The 21,969-nt window shown below is 41.1% G+C and overlaps 1 protein-coding gene across 2 annotated transcripts in view; it reads left to right on the top strand.

Moving 5' to 3' along the window:
* The window catches only part of dtx1 (deltex 1, E3 ubiquitin ligase), a 53,794-nt gene that overhangs the window by 13,155 nt on the left and 18,670 nt on the right, over positions 1 to 21,969 (top strand). For both annotated transcript variants that reach the window (XM_042487712.2, XM_042487711.2), the window contains exon 3: positions 17,312 to 18,059. In XM_042487712.2, the coding sequence (XP_042343646.1) occupies positions 17,312 to 18,059 (748 nt within the window). The remainder of the gene's footprint in view (positions 1 to 17,311; positions 18,060 to 21,969) is intronic.

Raw genomic sequence — 21,969 nt, 5'->3', positions numbered from 1 at the left:
GGTCTAGCTGTTCTATTATTTGCCTTTGCCCACTATGTCATTTTATTCATGTTACTTATGATTATTTATCAAAATTGTCATGGTCATATATTGATATTGAGATATTTGTTCAAAAAATATTGTGATATTTAATTTTCTCCATATTGCCCAGCCCAAAAAGCCACTGTGCGCCCTGCCTTCACTGCCTCTTAGTCAAACAGCTTTTGACGAATGAAAGCTTCTGCGTCAGTTTGTAAACATGATTGACACAAGAGGTCATATTTATTATTAAATGTGTGACAATTTTGGATGAAAAATACAAGCTCTGTGTGCACAGGACTTCTGATGTCTGACTAAAGAAGCCATTTGAGGACTACACCTTGTGCCCTTGTAACTTGTAATGGACATTTTTTTCCACTGTTTTCTGAAGTTCTATGGTAAAAAAAAATTAAACATTTACTAGTTAAAACTAATTCTAATTAATAAAAAAAACTATTCTAACTAACTATAAAACGATCACTTGCAGTCCTAATATCAACTGCACTGTAATGAATAAATGGTCGAGTAACTTCAGCTGTAGATTATGATATGGCAATATCATAGATAATGCTTGTGGTTGTTTGTTCTGCTTGTAGTACAGAGTGACTTGCGTTCTGAATGCGCAGTCATTGGCCGTTCAGTTTAATGGAAATGAGAGGAGGAATTACTGCGACAAGGCACGGGACGAGCACACGCATGCACATACCAGGCTGACATTCCCTCACACTCCTACTTTCAGCCATACAAAAACAATCACTTATTTTGATTGTTTGCAGCCCAGGCGCTCAGCTGAATATCAATGTGAGTCTCTCTCACTCACCCTCCTCTACTCTGCTCTGTTCTTCGTGTCACCTGTAAGTGCTTCTAAATCATGGTTCCTTGGGAGAGTCCAGGCGCTGTGACTGTTCAGCGTGAGGAACGTCCCGCAGTAACCTGTGAGGTGAATAATACTTGAGGCCCCTGTAACCTCCACTGTTGCCTTCCAACAGAGCTGCTAACACACCATCGCTTTTTTAAATTCTTTTTTAGACATTTACTTATTAATGAGAACTTGCAAACTCTCTAGGGATTTATATCACTGGTGCCTCAAGGTGAATTTTTATCAGACTTCAATGGTAATTGCTCCTACTCTGTTCTGTCCTTTGTATGGATGCACTCAGTCAGAGAGACATTTGTCAATTCAAAAGGAGATGAAAGTCATTACAACAATGTCTTAGGTAAAATGAATGTTTTTTTAAGGCTATTTATTTAGTACTTTAGATGGAAGTCCAAAGCTTTAAAGAACCAATCAATTAAAAAAAGCTTTACACTTAACATTGATACTTCCATCAGAAAAAAACGATACTTGGAATGGCAGGAAAAAAGTTTAAAAAGAAATAGAAGAAGAAAAATAGCAGAAGAAAAAAAACTCGGGGAGAAAAGGGAAAGCATGAGATGGAGGATAACAGGTATGTAATTTAGCTAATATGTAAAGGTGAAAAACAAAGAAAATGTAATGTGAAAATGATGGATGTGTAGCCCAAGTTGTCACTTTCATCCATCTTTAGATTATGTTAAAAGAACAGACGATAGAAAAGCTTAAAATGAATTGAGTGAGCAATTATGTCAAATGAGCTCAATAAACGCATGAAAGCTAATGTGGGTAAATAGCAAGCTCCATCACGGTCTGCGCTCAGCAGCTGTCATGTGAGACATTCAGGTGGACATTGAGAGCAGTTGCAGAGTACAGTGTCTCAAATTATTAACTAAAAAGTTCCCCAAAATATTATCTAAGTCCTTCTGTGAGAATTTCACTCATTATATGAGATTAAGCAGCTCCAGAAGATGTTGCATGTGATACAGTAGGTATAAAAAAGGGCTTAAAAAGGTTGTGGGGTTTGTTTAGACTGAAAGTACAACTTCGATATAGCATGCTTTGTGTCTAATACAGGACCCCAGAAAAAAATAGATGAGTGAGTAAAATAATAGATAAATACATTTGCTTTTTCCAGAGAAACCTTTGCGTTATCTTGCAAATATTTTGCACTCAAGAAATATAATTGTGGTACTCAGTCATAAGCTGTTTATTAATAAACCATGGTCAAGCCAGCAGGCAGCCACCGTCCATCTGAATTATTATTGTAATTATTAGTATTGTTGTTGTTGTTGTTGTTGTTATTATTATTATTACTATTATAATATTATATTATTATAACATGAAAGAAAATGCTCTCCCCCATAGTCTGATACAATTAAAATTTAAATAAAAAATGTAAAATTAAATAAGTCGATTACCTTTTTGAAATTGAATCCACTCCTCCCTTATTGAAAAATCCAGAATTTTGAAATATACAAATATTTTTTCATTTCTAAAGTTTAAGTGCTGGACAGACGATATCTCCTGCTGAATAATAACCCATTCTCTGTGTATATTCTCTGGAGGTTTCAAGTTTCCACATCAGTTTGTACATCTGTGTTGACTCAGATTTAAAGTGAGCATGGCACATTTTTTAGTGAGGGAGGACTTGAAAGTAACAAACACTCTAGTTGGCTTGAAAGGTGGGTGTTAAAGTAGATTCTATTAGTGACCAGATTTAACACGGTACTTCGAATTCTCCAACTACTACTGCGGGATATTCTGTGCTTTCTAGTTTTGTGGTCAATATGTTCCAAAGTGTGATCATTTTTTCCAAAGTACGGTTAAATACACTGCCTCCAGCTGAGCTTCAGATCTTTAAAGGTAGCTCTTAGCACGTCTTTTGGGTAGTGTATCACGTTAATACCAATAATCCCACTCCTTACACCCTCTATGTGTGCAGCATAAATTGAATTTCAAAGTTGACCCTCATCTGTTCTAGAGTAATTAAGCATTTCCAGAAAATCATTAATGATTTATTCACCATAGCTCCATATATATTATGTATGTCTCTTGCAGCTATTAGAGCCTCGAGAGCATGAAGTCATACGCTTGATCTGATTCTATGCTGTAAACAACCTTTCATTATGACGCAGTATCAGAGTGACAAAAGTGAGGGTTTTACTTACAATACCTGATTTCCAGGAACAGTATCATTTCAGCAGCTCTCTTCCACCTCTCTCTCACCACAACCAAACTGATGACTCCTGAAAAGTGGATTTGTGAAATGAATTTCTCCACAGACTTTGACCCTCAAAGTCAATGTACCCCTGTTACACCTCTGTAGGCTTTGATAAAGCCCATCGGACTTGTGTTCAGGCTTTAAGCTCGATAAAAGCTTTTAGTGATACAACAGCAACTTTCCAACGAGGACATGACCCTGATTTTATTCCAGCCACTGACATTTAGCCTCGAAAAGCAAGAGTCGGCTCCCTGAATATCCTGTGTTCCTCTTTGAATAGACTTTGTAGTGAAATTTATGAAAAGTGCACATGATACAAATATTGCAGTAAAAAATAATTGAGCTATTAAGATGAGCTATTAATGCTAATAAAATGAGCGCCTCTACATTAATTTTGTAGCATGAACACAGAGAAGATGTGATTACACTTGTGATTCACCAGGGAAAAGGTGTGGGACTAATAATAAAAACTCCTTTGGAAAGTAGGCTGCTTAAGGAGAAGTTGTGTTTGTTACAATATATGGATAAATCATTTCTGTCCCCGTAGGGTGGTCAGATGCCCTCTGACCTCTCTCACACTGTGTCCACTTTAGTGCTGATCAAAGCTGACCAGTGTAGTCTGGCACAGAGACAATTTACTGTAATGTAGCCAGACGTTTCCTCTGATAAGACCTGACTGTGTCTGACAGCCATGAAGTAGGTTATAAAAGCCTGTCTCAGCAAACTCATTTACTGCATGCTGTTCATCTCAATGAGTCAGACTCCTTTTATTTGTCAAATGTAATATTCTGAGCAGTTTTTCCCCTCTAGGTGCCTCCCACGAACAGCCTTGACGTTATGATGTCATTTGGTAGAAAATGGTATCTTTGTTTTTCTATATCTGGGTATAATATGTGGTATTTCTGGCTTTTTCCAGAAGATTCTTTACGATCTAATGCTCACATTTTTGTGTATGATAAGTATAGAGTATGCACACAATTGCCCACAGGTCATATAGAAGTGAGTCAGAAGTGTGTGACGTTCTGACAGTGTGATAAGAGATGAGCTGGTGGTTATGCATGCATGAACATATCTTCCTTTTTTCTAGAATCTGACCTCACTCTGCCATCATTTGCTAAGTTCAGTTTGTGTGCAGTGATGGTGCAGTGTACATAAACCTCATCAAGTGTGATTGATTCATGATTCAGTCATGTAGCAGTTAGTGTTGCATGTACAGAGTGGCAGAGGTCACCTCATGAAGAACTGCGTGAGCTCTTTCTCAAAGCCTCCGCTGATGTCGTGCCGCCATCAATCAGCTTTCCGCTGAGCAGGCAAAATGGTTTCACTGATGTACAGTCTGTCGTGCTGGTGTGACGGCTGACATGAAATATCGTGTTGTCACAGATGAATACTGCACCATGTTGGGGTGTGGGTTTTTTGTAGATGTGTGCGTGTGCATGTGTGTGTGTATGTGTCACCTTCTCTTGTGTTAAATAGAGGGAGGGAGCGATGCAGTCTGCGGTACAAGGTTAGCTGTAGGTCTAAGTGATGTGTTGGTAATGAAACATCATGATATTTATACTGACATATTAATGCCGCACCACAATATATTTATATGTTAGCGATAGAAATTGTGTACTTTTTGATGTTGATATATGTTACGATATGTCAAATATACACATAAATCATAATTTCATTGTTTTGTTAAAAGTTAAATGCTAACTAAGTAAAACTAGGTTTTCAGCAAGAATACAGGATTGGTGTAATGTTATTTGTAGTCAATCTGAAGAAGCTCTTTACGAGGATTCAGAGGTTGATTGTACATGGCTCCCAAGCCGCCATGGGGGCAGAGCCCACAGCTAATGGTGCTAACCGTGTGAACGTTGCTAACCTCACGAATGGTGCTAACTGCACGAATGGTGCTAACTGCACGAATGGTGCTAACCGTATGAACGGTGCTAACAGTGTGAATGGTGCTAACAATGGCATCAGTGCTGAGAGCAAGCCTTTTTGACCTGGGGGGGAATAAGGGGGGTGGGTACTACACTTCTGGGACAACACCATCACAATATTGGCGATAACCAATAACCGATAACCGTTTGGGGACATTTCAGCCCAGCGGTGATTGTCTAGCCATTTGGACACATTCACAGGAACTCACATGCACTAACATGCACATGCTGCTGAACCTGCTGCTACGACAGTGAATAGAGAAACTTGGATTACAACACACACAAGGATGATGTTACTTATAGTTGTTTACTGCTATACGACTCCTCTGAATGTCATACAGAGCTCCACAAATAGGATGCAGTATCCTCTTGCTCCAGAAGTTCAAAATGAAACATAAAAATGAAAATTTGGCCCAAATGAAAACACCCTGGCAGATTTCCACTTTTCAAATGAAATGTTCACAAAGTCTGAAGAATTGCAGCTGACAGTTACAGCTCAGTGATACATGGTAAATACAAAAGTTACATAGTCTTTCTCCAGTAATTTTGGCATAGTAAACATCCGTGTGCAAATGTCGTTTTTACGATAGAAACCTCAGCTTCATGTGACTTGTATAGTACACTCCACAATATTTGCGTTTTGAATGCTTCATATAACATATTGGTTTGTTTTGTCAATCTGGTTCATGCTACAGGCATTGCATTTTCACGTTTGAGAAACAGTCTTTAGTTTTTTAATATGTTGTGCTGTGCAGTATTACTTGGCAGACCTGTGTTCACATTGGACTGATGCCAGGATAAGAAAGCTCTGTAGCGCCCAGGCATAAGAAGTCATCAGTTGGCAGCTGTCGGGGATGGGAAGAAATGTTGTGATAACATTAAAAAGCCTCTGTAGTGCACGGGGGATAAGCAGGCAATAATCCCAGAAAATTAGCAAATGTCATACCTCAGAAGAAAATGTTGAAATGTTGTCAAGAGCTACATCGACCAAATAAGCTGTCGCTGTTTTCAGTTTTGTCATACTACGAGCCAGTTCTGCTGTCTTTAACTGGAAAAATTAACAACGCAGAATTTTGTTTTCCATGTGTGAAAGTGACTCTATGTGCTAACAAGAAACCTGTTTCACTGTAACCCTGACACTGCTGCTTGGCATTGCTGGCCTGTGTCATGTGTAGCCAAAGCTGCAGGTTTGGGAGTGTGTGTATGTGTGTGTTATAGCCAGTGCCTGGAGCCGTACCTCCTACTCCCTTGCCGTGGTGACGGCACGGCATGGTGCTGACACACTAACGAGGTTCCTGCTGGACGTGATGAGGCTAAAGTGGTGTGAAGTGTATGCGATTGCAGTGAAACACACAAACGCGGACACACTTACCTCTTCAGTTTGTACCACTTCTGGTACACACACATACACACACACGTGCACGGAGTGATTACACACACAAAGTGAGTCAGAGAGCATCCTTGGCAGAGCTGAAGCTCCTCAGCTGAGGACGGTCACGACATCCACCGAGTCAGAAGGTTGTTTCAGGGTCTGTTGCTTCACTGCGGTAGAGTTGCTGGCAGGTGGACAGGACTATAACTTCATTTTCTGAAGATTTTTTTATCCTCTGTATCTTTTTTTTATGTTACCCCAGTAACTGCAAACTCTGCACAAGTGCACGGTAACTGGCCAGCTCCCCAGGCCGGGCTGTGGGAGAGTCTGGAGTTTGAAGGGGCTGAGGATGAGGACGGTTGCAGTGGGAGTTAAGCCACTTTTCCTCACCACTTTGTCTTGCTGGCAGCAAAACTGTATTAGCGGGGCCTGTTTTACTGCAGTGTTCACTTTCTAAGCTCGGGCAGAAGTGAGACATCCTCTTTTTTTTCTTGTTATTTGGCAGAAAACCGCCACTCATCACATGCCTCCTTCAGTATCTACTCCCTCCCTCCTTACACACTCACGTAGCATTTCTTCTCCTTCGTTTTCTTCCTCCTCTCCTTCACCTGGCCCTTCTCCATCAACCCCCTCCATCTTCATTTCCTTCTCCCCTCCTTCCTCCATGTCTTTTCTTCCTTTTTTCACCCTTTCCTCTACCTTCATCCCTCCTTTCCAATCGTCTTTTCCCATCACTTTCCTTTCCTACCCTCTTTTCCTCCCTCCTCCATCAGTGTCTCCCCCTGCCTCGCGACCAGCGGCAACTTTCCCACTTTTGTTCATCCATCACGTTTGCCGACAAAGAGGACAAGGACGCTTAAGGGAATCCACGTCGCTATTCACCAGTGTAGCTCATCATAAAGAACTGCATTCTGGGAAAAAAATGAAAGTGTCATCTCAGTATAGAAAATGAGCTTTAACGTGTGATTTTGTGAGAAAAGAGCAGGGGAGCTGCAAGATTGTAACGTATAATGCTGTTAAACCAGCTTTATGCCAGACTGTCATCCTCATTATTATGGTCTCTGATCTCGGGGTATTTGTTAATGAGCAGATAATGCTCTTACAGATCTCTCCGACTTTGATGTACAGGTATGACAACGCCTTTTGAGCAAGAGCGTTTTTACATCTGAAGCCTCTGATACAAGCGTTCAAATGAAAAGTTCACTTCTTATCATATTCATAGTATGAGATCTTTTTCAGCCAGATGTTTTCTCTCAGTCTGTGATGCATTTTTAACGGCTCTGCAGTATTCTGTCTCTTCATCATCTCTAATAGCCAGCTTGGATGTATTGTTTGTGAAGGCCTTTTTGGGAGATGAAAGTCCTTTTTTTTCCCAAGCTGTGCTCTGGGGTTTATGTGAAAACATCAAACGTGCTTCAGTTATTTTATTTCCCCCATACTGTAGAATGTATTAGCATATTCATCATGTGATCACTATTCATATGTAGGATATTATGAAAGATGTATGATGATAATTCATGGCCTGTGCATGCACTGACGCTGTGCTGCTCACATCCTGTAGGTCTTTTGTTTGAACAAAAGTTGATTATCTGTTAAAATAAATGAAGAGCACTTTCCGCTGCCTGAAAAATCTGATACTTGTGCACCAAATCACAGTTTGACAGAGGAGGGCTTATATGGAAGCCTGTATTTATGTGTGTTACCAAGTTGAGGAGGAGGTGCAGCCAATATATATATAATACTAACATAACATAATACTGAGAAATTTTTCAACAAGTCTAAGCGGGGATTCAGACTGAAAACAACCCTCCGTCACAACAGTGCAGGGTTGGGGCGTCTTCTTTAAGGTACCACTGAGACAATTGAAATCTAATCCAGGAAGTACAGTCTGGGATTTATTTTAGAATATGTCATCAATTTTCAGTTTGCAGTACAAAGTAATCTACCTATTTAAGGAATTTGTGCATGCATGTATTTGATTGTCCGACGCAGCACTTTAATGGATGATGTCACTTTGCTGCCAAATTTGATCTGAATGAATAAGAAAGGATGACTTCAGGATGTTTCATGTCTCTGATAAATCAGAGAGGTGTCCACTTTACATAGTTTTTCCACGGAAGCACAGACAAGTGTTGATTTTTACACTGTAAAATGTTCTGCTGCTGTATCTTCGTCACAATTTAAAATAAAAATGAGCCAGAGGATCCATATCAAGATTGCTTCTTTATGTAATGTGTTGTTAAAAGAATACAATCGGCCAATATATAGTGCTGGATTTTTTAACTTTCAAATATTTGTATCTGTATCAGCCTCAAAAGTCCAGTATTGGTCCGGCTATAAAATGCACCCAGTAGTTTAGATATTTATATCTGGATGATGTTGTCAACTGATTGAGTAACAGACCATTGGTGCCATCCATAAAGTTTTGCTGCAGCATGGAGGAAAAAATGCTTCATTCAATGTACATATGAGCATCTAAGTATACTTTAAGGCAGACTTGAAAAACTGAGATTTCCCTAATAAGGAGAAGCCCACCTTGGATACAATTAAACTCATTGTCACTTATCTGTTCACCATATTTATGCTTTACATTTTCTCTGCTATACAAAACCTTGGAGGGGTCCACTTCTAATCTCACAAACTACTGGATCAACTAGCCTAATTTTTTGTCTGCACATTTATGACCCTTTATGTTCAAGAGTCTCTTGTGGTGAGACAAGAAATTTGTATAATTGACTGTTTTCTTAAACAATTTTGCAGTCTTTGCAGTCTTGCTGCAACTGGGTATTGGTCCGTACCGCACAGTCATACCACACTGGGTTCGTTCAGATGAAGAGCATTTTGCATGCCCAAGTTTATAGACTTGCAAATTTTGTTGATTTTGTAATTTCTCCTTGATATTTGTGCCTCTACCATGAGAAAGCAAGCAGACTATTTGGTAATTTGATTTTTTATGTGTTGCTTTTATTGTTATTTCCTACTTTGTTGTGCTATAGCTGTAATGATGGACATAGCCACCATAATGCCATAATGTCACGCATTGGTTTGTTGACTGCCTTTTTTAAATTGGCGGAATACTGATTGCATTTTTCCATTTGATGTACAGTATTTTTTTTAGTTGTATTCTTGTAACTTCACCTGTCTCGTCACAGTAGCAATTTTCTATTTTACTTTTAACAGGCCTTCAGAGAACCTCTCTGCTTTATGTAGCTTTAGTGAGAGCAGTGACAGCCTAACAAACAACATAAAAGGTTTTCTGGTGAAGTAAAAGTGAGAGTAGAGTGAGAACAATGCTGTGGTGTTCCGTGCATTGTTGTTCAAGTAACTAAAAGCCACTGAAAAGAGATTTGTCTTTCACACAAGCAACAAGCTGTGGCTGCATGTCTGTGGCTAGAGCTCAAGCAGAAATGGATGTTCCTGTCTCTGCTGTCATAAATCTCTCATTGTGCGAATGTTGAGAAGTGTTGCAAATTAGTGAGTTTAGTCTGGAAAGAAGACCTCAAGTGTTGTTGTTTCTCCTTACTGTTGCTCTAAGTTTAACTGAAACTACCTACTGGCTTGAAACAGACCTCTTGTCATCTTTTTGACTACTTGTCTGTGAGAAAAGGAGAAATATACCATCAAGAACAAAAAGTGAAATAATTCAACAGTTTAAATACAGGGTGAACAAAAATTAGAACACAAATAATTATATTGCTGATTCCCTGTGCCGTCGGACTGAAGCCAACCTCATCAACCCAGGTGTCACATCTGTTAGGGGTGTTTCGGTGTGTACCACTGGGCCTGAAAAACATTGTAGGGGAAACATTGAAAAATATTGTCTGTGTAGGTTCTCAGTCATCCAGGTCATGGTAATCCGAGGTTCTTTCTGTTTGGTTGCCACTTTAAAAGAAACCTCGGACTGAAAAATATTGATTTTTTTTCTTTAAAGGAAAAGGCAGTTAGTTGTTTGTTCATTATAAGGGACCTTAGACTGTCTTTTTTTCTCCACTGGCCATGCTGTTGACAATGCAATGCATTGAGTACCAACTTTTAATTGTGGAAATTCAGTAGATATAGCAAGCAGGAAACTTTGCAGCAGCGCTGTCACGTGCAGCTCATGTAGGCAGTGTGTCTCGGAGCCAAAATAACTGATTACCTCATTAGGGATTGCCATCATATAACTGTTTTTATAGGCTAATATTAGGCTACTCTCTGTGATGAGTAAACGGAAATTGAGGTGTAAAATTGACTGTGTGCACATTTAATTAGTTAAATGATGGAATAAAAGTTAAACAGGAATTTTGATTATTGAAAAAAAAAAGTCATTTCAACAACAATATAAAATATTCCCTGGTTTAAGCTTCTGAAATGTGAGGATTTCCTTTTCTCCTCTGTTTTCTTGTTTTATGTTATTTTAGACTGTTGGCGGACACAGCAAGCCGTCTGAAGCTGTCACGTTGGTCTCTGCACACTTGCAGAGGGTATTTTAACTATTTTTTGTACATTTTATAGATCAAGCGTTTAATTGATTAGAAGGACAAAGTCATTGACAGTAATGTTTTAATGACAGAGGAGTTTTCTTCACTACTCAAACAGTTTTTTTCTGTTCTGTATAAGCTGTGTCTCTTCCCTGTCATGGATCCGCCTGTTCTCCAGCAGAGACCACAGATTAGCTAGCTTTAAATACCTCTCAGACAACATTGAGCCGTATGATGCTGGACCTGTTACTGGCCTCTCTCCTCCTGTAGTTAAAAGGAAAAATGCAGCACTATGTTTTAATAGGATCAACGCAGCCCCGGGGAAATTGATGAGGCTTGCCAATTTTAAGTATATATTATAGAGCTTAAACCGGGCCGCTTCTCCTCCGCCTTTCCTCCCACAGCAGCAGCATGAGAAGGAGTATTAACTACAAGGTGATGTGGGCCCTAATTCAATGACACAGATTCCTGCTTCCTGTCCAAGTGTTGAGCGTCGTGTGAGAGCAGGATGGGGTCCAGTGAGTGACAGAGTGGAAAATGTGAAGAATGGCTCAGCGAGACAGTGTTTGGTGAGGAGCCAGGAGAGACGGTGGAGAGCGAAGGGAAAGCTGGCGTCAGCAGCAGATGAGATGAGTGAGCGGAGGAGGAGTTGACTCTGATGGCGCTGTGCTCAGGGAAAGGAATAGTAGGAACGTTCACATACGGGCAACCCCCCCGCCTCTCACTACTCCCAGCCCTAGGGACGGCTTCCATGACAACAAAACCTTTCCTCAGTGTTTCTGTGACAACAAAAGCCTGAAACTCATACATTTTGCAGCAGCTGTTCAGGTGTTACCTGAAGTAATCAGGTGCATGAATCTTTCCATTAAGAGCTCTTTCATCACGCTTTCCTATGTGACCGCAGGTGTTGGCGTGAGAAGAACACATACATCAATAGCCTCTGTGACAGATTTAAATAGGGTTTACTCCCTAGATCAATTTTAGCTGAAGAAAAGTGAATTAGGTCCTTCAATGTCACAGTTTCGCTCCTATTTTTATGTTAGTTATTTGATTATTTAAATCAGGTGTGTTCAAAGTCTGGCCCTGGGGCCAATCATGGCCCTCAGACCAATTTTAAAAAGCCCTTGACTTGTTGTTCAAAATAAACTATATGTGGCTCCATTATTTGTTCATAAAACCGGTTCACTTTTTCCGTTTACCTCATGATGGCAGGGCTATCCACGCAGTTCGTAGGAACTACGCAGGGGGAAAGAATGTGTTGTCATTAACAGACAACAAACAAGCAAACAAACAATGACCTAACAGCACAGACATTTCCTATTAGGTAGCAGACATGACCACGGCAAAGTAGGGGTGTAAGAAAATATCGAAACACTTGAGTATCACGATTTTTGAAATACCATAATCTATCGCCTTGCCTCCAGTATTTCAACATAACATTGAATCGTAACCTACGTTGTGTATTGTTTCGCTAGATTCTTGCCAACACAGAGCCCTACAGCAAAGACTTGTTAAGTTGACAGTAAATTATTTTTTATTGAAAGATAAAACAGTTGCATTTGTCTCATTTGTACACTTTATTTTTTCATATAACCCACATGATGCAAGAGGCAGCTGCCCCCCTGATATTTTCACATTTACTACGTAATGCAGCAAACAAGAGAACATAATGATATATAACAAAAATGTCAGAATTATTATTTTTGATTAATAAAAGGAGTCTGCAGTTCTGGTTTGAAGTTAAATTACATCTCCAGGTCACACTGTTTATATTTTTAAAGATACAACATGTGCATTATTGTGTTGTGATAAAAACATCCACAAAAAGGAGCTACAGAGCATCAGTTTGCCAATCTGCTCCCTCTCCCTGCAGCAGGCCTCTGAGGGCTGTCAAGGATGTTGCAATTTAATGTTGCATGTCCTTCCATTTAAAAGAGTGATTCAGACATGCCTTCCTTCACTTCCAGAGCAAAAACAAAACTGTCAAGGATGAAGAGTGGCACGGCCTCATGTGGCGAACAGACTGCAGGGAGTTTTACCCCCAGCTAAGATGTGAGAGCACAGCCAAGCTCACCCTGAACCCACCTGGCCCTGTGCGGCAGTGGGGTTAGAGTCCCACTGTGAGGCCTGATGTGACTATACATCACACGGCTATAGCTCACCCGAGGGGAACCACGCTGGCGTTGGGCAAAGACAGTTGGAGGACATCGTGGGAGAGAGGACAAGGGAAGTGAGAGGAGGGCAGGAAAGATGGCTGCCAAAGGCACACAGGGTCAGACAGGAAGTGGCCACTCTCGCTTAGTTTCCTGATAGGAAGAGCGTAAAGGGTCACAGAGAGAACACCAACAACTCAGGCCTGGTTTTTGGCAGAGGCGGGTGTATATACAGCAGAATGGGAAGCGGAGTGCAGAGTTTCAGGCTGTATGTTTTGAATTAAACTTCCCATGTGAGGTCCAGGACTTGTGTGTTGTTGTGGACTCTGCTCTTTCCTCTCAAGGTGTCAAAGAATGCAAATATATAAAGAATTATTCTGTGTTGTTTTAACTTGTTTCTTTTTATAGTTTTTGGCAATATTTTTAGTTGGTATCAATAGTTGTGCTTATAAAGTGAGAAGATTTGGGAATGCAGCAATATCTCTAAAAAGGAGTCAAACAAGGCAATAAAGGAGCGGTCAGGTCTGAAAGAAACAACCAGATTCACCAAAGTTATTAAGAAGTGAAAACAAAGGTGCAAAGTAGCATTTACATTCAGCAAAGCTCGATGAGGAACAAGATGACTTTGTAATTCAAACTTTAAAGGAAAAGTCCGACATTTTGGAAATTTGTTTGGACCTGGAGATGATTAGCTTAGTTTAACCAGCCCGTTTTCAGTCTCAAGTCGTCAAATAGTTTTTGGCATAAGTGCACTACGCCAAAAGGCACCTTTTTCGTGCACACAGAATTTTGCTGAGCGGCGTCATGTTAGAACATGGCCATGTAGTCAGATATTCAATTTTTCATTTTATTTGAATGGTTTTAAGCCTTTATTTGCTGGGAAAATTTAGCAGTAGCATTAGCATTATCACAGTCAACCATAGCTGTAAATGCACCACGCAAACTAAAAGAAACATGCGACCATATTTGGACCCTATAGTCCAAATATGGTCCAAACCTGGTTCCAAAGAAACCAGGAAGGCAACCGCCAAAATGCCAAAGTCGAGGCTTTCGAGTTGAGGCACAAAAGCAGTCCACAAACCAATGGGTGATATCATGGTGGCTATGTCCAATATTTATACAGTCAGCGATAAATGATGGCGACAAATGGAAACAGCTAACTTCAGCACCTCTGAAAACTCACTCACTTACTTGTAAAAAGCCTGCGATGAAAATTTTGCGTAAGAAAAAGTAAGTGTTCAGGAAAAAGTACTTGGAGTATTAAAGTAAAAGTACACAATGCAGAAAAATCTAAAATCTCAAAATGAATGAAAATCTTACTTTTTTGTAATCTTTAAAAACCTGAGTATGTTTTTAATGTTTTAAATGTGCAACAGGTTCATTTTTAACCAGATGGAATACTTTCAGAACCACAGTAAGTGTTGTTAAACAACCCTCTAAACTTTCTAGGTTTTTCAAAAATCACTGGGTATTTATTTTTTGGAAAACTGGTTGTTTAGCTCTGCGACTTAAATTAATACTACATGAGAGTCCCAGACTGGGGGTAGGTCTTCAAATGCAGAGCAAAGCTATGTCCTTCCTCACTTTAACTACAGTGAAGAAATCTGACTGCCAAACAGCCATCCCTCAGAGCCCACTGAACTCTTTATAGAAAATCTTTCAGCTGAGCACATTTCATGCAGCAGCCTCCACCAGAGCTCTCATGAACAATTATCAGCACTAATAGGCTTTTAAAGAGAGATACTGTTTATCTCTCCACACCAAAGTTGAGATGTTTAAACTGATGCCTGGTAATATCACATCTGCATATGTTCAAGCATTTATGAAGCTTGTGTTAAACCTACCACTGAGCAAGACTGTGTGGAGCTGTCACTAATCATGGCCAGAAACACAAAGCCATGCTGAAAGTGTCAGGCCTAATGTATCCCCCGGGAGCCGCAGAAATAAAGGGTTTGGACGTGTGGCTCGCTTTCCACCGCTACACTAAAAGTACAGATAAAATTATTGGCTTTCAGAAAATGAGTTAGTCTTTTATAATGAAATCCATTAAGGTGAAATCATTGTTATTTTCAGTATTATCCTCAGAGAAAATGCAAGAAATCAAGCAAGCAAGCAAGCTGTGAGCAGGCACGGACGCAACTGGCAGAAAACGTTGTGCATAGCTGACTGAGTGAAGACGTGAGAGACACAGGCAGCTGGCTCACGGAGCAGTCATCTGTGAGTGTGTGTGTGTGTGTGTGTGTGTGAGAGAGAGAATCTCAGCAGCTCCAAATGAAATTAGCCGTCAAGCCAAGTCCTTTAGCAGCAGTCTGCAGCAGAGACTCAAGGTCAGACTTGCTGATTCTGCTGATGCATTTTACTCTCCGGAGCCAAAACGGGGCTGCCGGATGAGGGGTTACCGCTGCCCACCAACCCCTCTACTCGCTCCCACATCCATTCATCCTCTGCACACACTTCCTTCCCTCCATTATCACCCTGGTCCTCACTGGCAGGGGAGTGTGCATTTACCCGTTAAATTAGGTGTGGGGGGGTGGTGACGGTCTCTGTCGGAGTGCCTGGATACCCTTGCCGACGTGCAGCGGGGAGATGGATAGGCTAAGGTGTCCTGATTTCCCATGTGACTACAGTAATTGTGTTATAATGGAGGTGGGAGCTGAGTGGCCATCAGCAGAGGTACAGAGGTACAAAGCTACCGGCTTCACGCCCCCATCCTTCCTGTCGCCATACAGAACAGTAGACTGCAGACTGAGACAGCAGGGGATTGTGGGTATGATGTCTGTGTTCCTGAAAGGCCATGCACGCAGTTTAATACACAGTCAGAGCTTCCTGGCAGGAGGGATCTCACTAGCTTGTGCACCCTAGCTTGTTGCAATTCTGTTTGTATCTTTAGCTGCTGACTTAATGCTACAGTATGCAACCACATCCCCGCAGGCAGGTAGTGAAGTGTTACACCTGATCCCCATCAGTTGGTCATGTTGCTTTCTCAACACTTGTTAGCTCCCTTGATGAGCTAGAAACTGAAGCAGCATTAAAACTGCATCCTGCCTCGGGCTGATGTCGCCAGAGATTAATCCACTGATGCTTTTTTTTCTTGTTATCATTTACACAATTATTCATTTACTTAATTAATTGTCAGAGAAAATGACAAATTCTCAGCACAAGTTAACAGAGTTTAATGTCATGAAATAGGGAAAAAGCAAGCAATGTACCCAGATATCTGAAATATCTGGCATTTTTACTTATTAAATTAGCATCATCTCATTTTCCACCAATAGACCAATAAATAAAATTAATTAAAAAAATGAATTGGGTACTCAATCAATTTTACACATGGAATTAATGCAGTTTACTACCTCAGCTTGAGCTAGAGACTTAAAGAAACAATGTAAGATTTAGTGGAGTTTAATGGTGAAGATTGCAGATAGCAACCAGCTGAAACTTCTGCGGGTTAGGATTCCATAAGTGTTCATTGTTTAGGAGGTTTTTACCAGGAGCCGAATTATCTGCAGGGGTCTCTTACTTGGAACAGGAGATTAAAACCAGTAAAATAAAGCAGTTTCACGTAAAAAAAGAAAACCCTCAAAAATCTGTGTTTTTCCAACATACTTGTCACAGAGGGGCTGCTAACTAAGGTGGCCAATGCAAATTATGAATGTCCTTATCTAGAGCTAGCATTTGATTTGTCCGTTCTGGGCTACTGTAGAAACATGGCGGTACAACACTGCACTCTATAAACAAGAACCAGCTCCCTATAAACAGCTCATTCTAAGGTAACAAAAACATAAGGACTATTATTTTCAGGTGATTATACACTGAAGAAAACCTACTTACATGCTAAACATTTGAAGTCTGATGAAAGATGCTTTCCAGTTGCATTAAAATATAGAATTTCGGATTTTCTTGGAGCTTGACCAATATTAGAGACTAGAAGTCAGTTCCTTTGTTTTACTCTCTCTTGCAATTCCCCCAACTTTATGAAAGTGACACACCATATTGCTGTAGTAAACTTTTAATGACACTTTTAATTAATTTTCAAGCAGCTTTCAAAATGAGAACAGTTTTTTGTGGACAAATCAGTTAATTGACCTGAATCTGTAATGCTAAGAGAGGTGTCAAAGATGCAGAACATAGACAGTCAGTTAAAAAAATGCAATGACTTAAAGTCTTCTGCACTTCTATCATGAGTGATGTTTTTTTTCAGTACTTTCTTCAGAGCCCTGCTCATATAAAAATGCAGAGTAGCTGACTATAAAAAATGTTTTAGTGATTATCCTCATGTTCCTTCTTTTCTGTTCTTTAGGCACCATGAGGCCAGTGCAGAGGAACTTCTATGAGCCGTCGTCCGCCCCGGGGAAAGGTGTGGTGTGGGAGTGGGAGAACGACAATGGCTCGTGGACGCCGTATGACATGGAGATCTGCGTGACCATCCAGAACGCCTACGAGAAGCAGCACCCCTGGCTCGACCTGACTTCTCTGGGCTTCTGCTACCTCATTGACTTCAACAGCATGTGTCAGACAAACAGGCAGAGCCAGCGCAAGCGACGCCTCCGAAGACGCATGGACCTGGCCTACCCGCTCATCATGGGCTCCATCCCCAAGTCGCAGTCGTGGCCCGTGGGAGCCAGCTCTGGCCAGCCTTGCTCCTGCCAGCAGTGCATCCTGGTCAACAGCACGAGGGCCGCCTCTAATGCTATCCTGGCCTCGCAGCGGCGTAAGCTCTACGGAGGGACAGCGGGCAACCCGGGCGCCACAGGAACCCTCTCTGTAGTGCGACAGAGCAACACCTTTGCTGGAACCTCCCTCTGGTCTCCGACATCCGCCTCCTCCGGCCCCAACAACAATAACATTAGTATGGGAGGTGGGCAAGCCAAAGCTGAACAGGTGCAGTTGCCTCTGTCCTCTGCCAACTTCCCATGTTCCCCCGTGATGCCATCTCTTTCATCCGCCCATGGCCACCACGCTCTCACCATCAACGGACAGAACAACCTGAACCGGCCGGGCACGCAGCGCATTTCCATGGGCACTGCCAGAGGAGCCATCCCACCAGGGTAACGATGTTTGCAAACACAATCATTCATCCCCCCTCATTTTCTAATTTGGATTTTCTAGAGTCTGCAGCAGCCTGTTACTTGTTATAGCGCGGGGATAATGCTCCGATTCGGTTGAATTTACAGTTCAGCTGAGGCAATAGGAGGATATAAAAAGCAAAGAGCCAATATCCGTTTCTGCTTGTCTGCTTCACAAAGCTTCAGCCTGCATGTGTGTCTTGTATTGTACTGTCATTTTCCGTCTTTTTCTCTCCATCTCTACTGATTTATGAATGCTTTCTTAAACATGCTGATCAGTGGATCTGTCGAAAAAGCCTTGGGTCCAGCTGATTTTACTAAGGAAGAAACCCTCTCTTTCATATGTGTGTCTGCCATGGTTACTGCTCCATAATGAGCTTATGTTGGCCCCAATAGGCGTGAAATACTGCAGCTCTTCTGGATCGTTCTGTTGCCTCTGCTTTGAACTAATTTGTTACTATCACTCCACGCTGTGGTTGTTGTGTCATGGGAAGTGAAAAGAATCTGACGCTGTATGTGGAATTTCCGTGTGTGTGTGTGTGTGTGTGAGAGAGAGAAACCGCATCTTTGTTTCATGGTGTGTGTGTGTGCACGGTCAGGCATGTGAAGCGGGCTCTGGTGTAGCCGTGGAAACCTATTTGCCATGGAGGCAGAGCTCCACTGGGGAAGAATGAATAATGGATCAAGGAAAAATGGGAGCTTCAACTGAGCGCTCTGACCTCAGAGCGATTCAGCGAAAGGAGCTGAGGAAAAGAAGTGTGTCTAGCGTTGTAACCGATACTTCAGTCCCCTATCCTGCTTTCTTTTACTAAAATAAACCCGCTCCTGATCTAATTTGATTCCATTTTGTTCTCGCCGCTCATGGGGGGAGACACACTTACTGCATGTTTGAATAATGCCGTCCTTCACCAAGGCACACATGCTTTAACTTTCTGTGGCCTAATTTTATGTCACTGAAAGGAAACGTATAGGCTCATCATAGCAGGCTATGACCTTGTTTTATACAGAGAGCAGGTGGGGTATGATGGGTCCCAGTGCAAAAGTATATGTGATAGAAAAAGCCAGCATGCTATGACATATTCAGGGTCATTTTCTCCATATTTTGAAGAATTCAGTGAAAGCTCAGGTGGACTTGTGGATGAAATGTGACTTTTTCACCTGGCAGCACAAAAGGGGTTTGGCAGAGACAGAGCGAGTGAGAGAGCAAGAGAGGAAGAGGCAGGAGGTGAGGTGGAGTGCGCTGATTCTCAGGCGAGTGGCTCGACACAGGATGAGTGTGGTTAACATACACACAGCAGGACACAAGAGCTCACATATTCACACACACACAAAAAGTGAAATGTGAACTCGCTCGCGCATTCCCACAGGCGTGCTACAGACAGATAACAGAGGAACCCACACAGAATGTAAAACATCGAATTTGTGTTTCACACACCCACACCCTAATAGAAGTGGTGCTGGGTGCAAGGAAGGTATTTGGCATGCTGTGGTTTGTTTACATGAGTTTATGTTGCTGTTTTACGTTCACAAACAGCCATACTCAAGTCTAATTTTGCTACATTAATATACAATCACTAATGATTTAAAAATGATGGATTTCATTTGTTCCAAAGATAACACAGCACAGTGTGTGTTTTTTATGACCTGGGTATCATTGAAGACAAGGTCTGTAGTTCAAATATTGATCTTCTGTTGTCTGAAAAAAAACCCAACAATGCTGGTTGTTGGCTATAAATGGTGGTAGTGGTAGGGGGGGAGGGGGATTGTGTTGCTCTATGCATCTGTCTTGCGTGCACAAATATTAGAAGTGGCACCATCTGCTGGTTTGTGTAAACACATCAGTTTGTCTTATCACTCGTTTGACACAATGCGCTATATCACCACCTGCCTTTACATGTTGCCTGCTATAAACTGACAACCCATTGTGAAACAAGGCCATGTATAGTGATGACAGATACAGTCTGATATAGATTTTTTTGAATTATTGAGCTCACACATTGTTGCATGTGCCAAACACAGGCAAAAGGGTCTTGTGTCTTAGTTACTTACTCCTGGCTTTACTGTTAAACATAAATAGAGCTTCAATTTCAGATAATTTTTTATTAGAAAAGCAGCAAATTTTCACATTTTAGAAGCTAAAATGATTTGATGAAGATTTCATGGATTTAATGCCTTTATGAAAGTAGTGGTGGAATGTAACTAAGTACGTTTACTCAAGTACTATACTATTATACTAAGTATAAATTCAAGGAACTTGTATTGTACTTGAGTATTTAATTTTCATGCTACGTTATACTTTTACTCCACTACATTAATTCAGATTTTGTAGGGCAAGTTCTTTTTAATAAGTTTCAAGTTTTGGTTGTTTTTTTTTCCTACTTTTTACAACTTTGAGTTTGTTGAGATTTTTAATTTTATTTTACTCTTATTAATAATAATTTTGAGTTTGGGGGTGTTTTTTTTCTATTAAGTTGAGTTTGGGGGTCTTTTTTCCTTTTTTATATAATTTTGAGGGTTTTTTGTGTGTTCTTTCTTTAGCTTTTTATTAATCTTTTCGGGTGTGTTATTTTTTGTTTTTAAGGAATTTTCCACAATGGGTACTTTTACTTTTATACTTTTAAAACATTCACTTGACTATATTTACTTACTTTTACTTAAGTACCATTTTCAATGCAGGACCTTTACTTGTAACAGAGTATTTTGACAGGGGGGTATTAGTACTTTTACTTAAGTGAAGGATCTGAATACTTCTTCTACCACTGTATATAAGATAAGAAATATTATAGGGTGGAATGAGCACAGAAAGAGCGTCACAAGTTCTCTTTGGTTTTTTTCTCTTTTCTATTCAGCACAACCACTTCCTCTTGTGCACTTTCTTTGCGCACATTGCCATGAAACTGAGTTAAGACACAGCTGCATTGTCATCCGACAAAAGGAATAAGTGTGTGTGTTTGCATGTGCACGCTGCTGCGGGCTGTGTTTACGAGCTCCACTCTGCTTGTGTTAAGACTGCTCTTCTTGAGTGGTGGCTGGAGGGCTCTGTGTGGAGTGCAGAGATCATTATCCCTCAGTGAGCTGCTGCACCGCTCTGTTTCAGCGCTCACCACAGGATCAAAATTAATATTGAAATTAATGAATAAATCATGAGCGCTCATCTGGACCAAACTGATGCAATTTGGAAATTCCTGGTGTCATTATCACTTGTTCCCATGGCATTCAGGTGCAGTGTTAAGTGCATTATTTCACGTTGTAACCCTTTCTCAGCATAACAGGGATAGGGCTTGCCTCTGCCTCCCGCTTCTCACATCAATATGCAATTAAGCACTCCTGGAGTTTGCTCCCCCCAACCCCCCTCTCAATGTCTTTATGGTGCATAATAAACAGATGAGGAGATATTAGTCCTCCGTCAGCACTTTCCTAACTAGGCCTAATGTGGTCTCTCTATTTGGGGAATCACATCGCTCTCAGTCTGATTAAGTCCTTGAGGCAGGCTGGAGATTCCCCCAGGAAAGGAAGGATGATACTGAACAGGAGACAGAAGAGGGACGGCAACCTCTGTGCCCTGACCTGACAGGGGCCATAATTAATGTGATGTTAATGGGCGAAGTACGTAGAGGCTGGATTTATCACATAATTGCATCAGTTTTAGGTCAGAAATTACAGTACTAGACGGGAAAATGTACTACTATAGGAAATGGAAACTCCTCAGCAGCACAGTACAGTCCTCTGTCAATGGTATGAGTGTAGCCAGGCGTGATTGACAGAAGGGAGCGAAAACGTGATAATGGGTCATGAGGAAGAGAAAAATTAGAGTTGGCAGTGCGAAAGAAATGCAGAGGTGACAAGGTTCAGCCTGGTTCGTGGAACGTGCCTTGTCAAAACTTGAGTGCTG

Source organism: Plectropomus leopardus, chromosome 4, assembly GCF_026936395.1.
Source record: "Plectropomus leopardus strain MGB_pleo_1.0 chromosome 4, ASM2693639v1, whole genome shotgun sequence".
NCBI classification, from domain to species: domain Eukaryota; kingdom Metazoa; phylum Chordata; class Actinopteri; order Perciformes; family Serranidae; genus Plectropomus; species Plectropomus leopardus.
The sequence above is the reverse complement of the archived record's forward strand: the minus strand, read 5'-3'. Positions and strand labels throughout refer to the sequence as shown.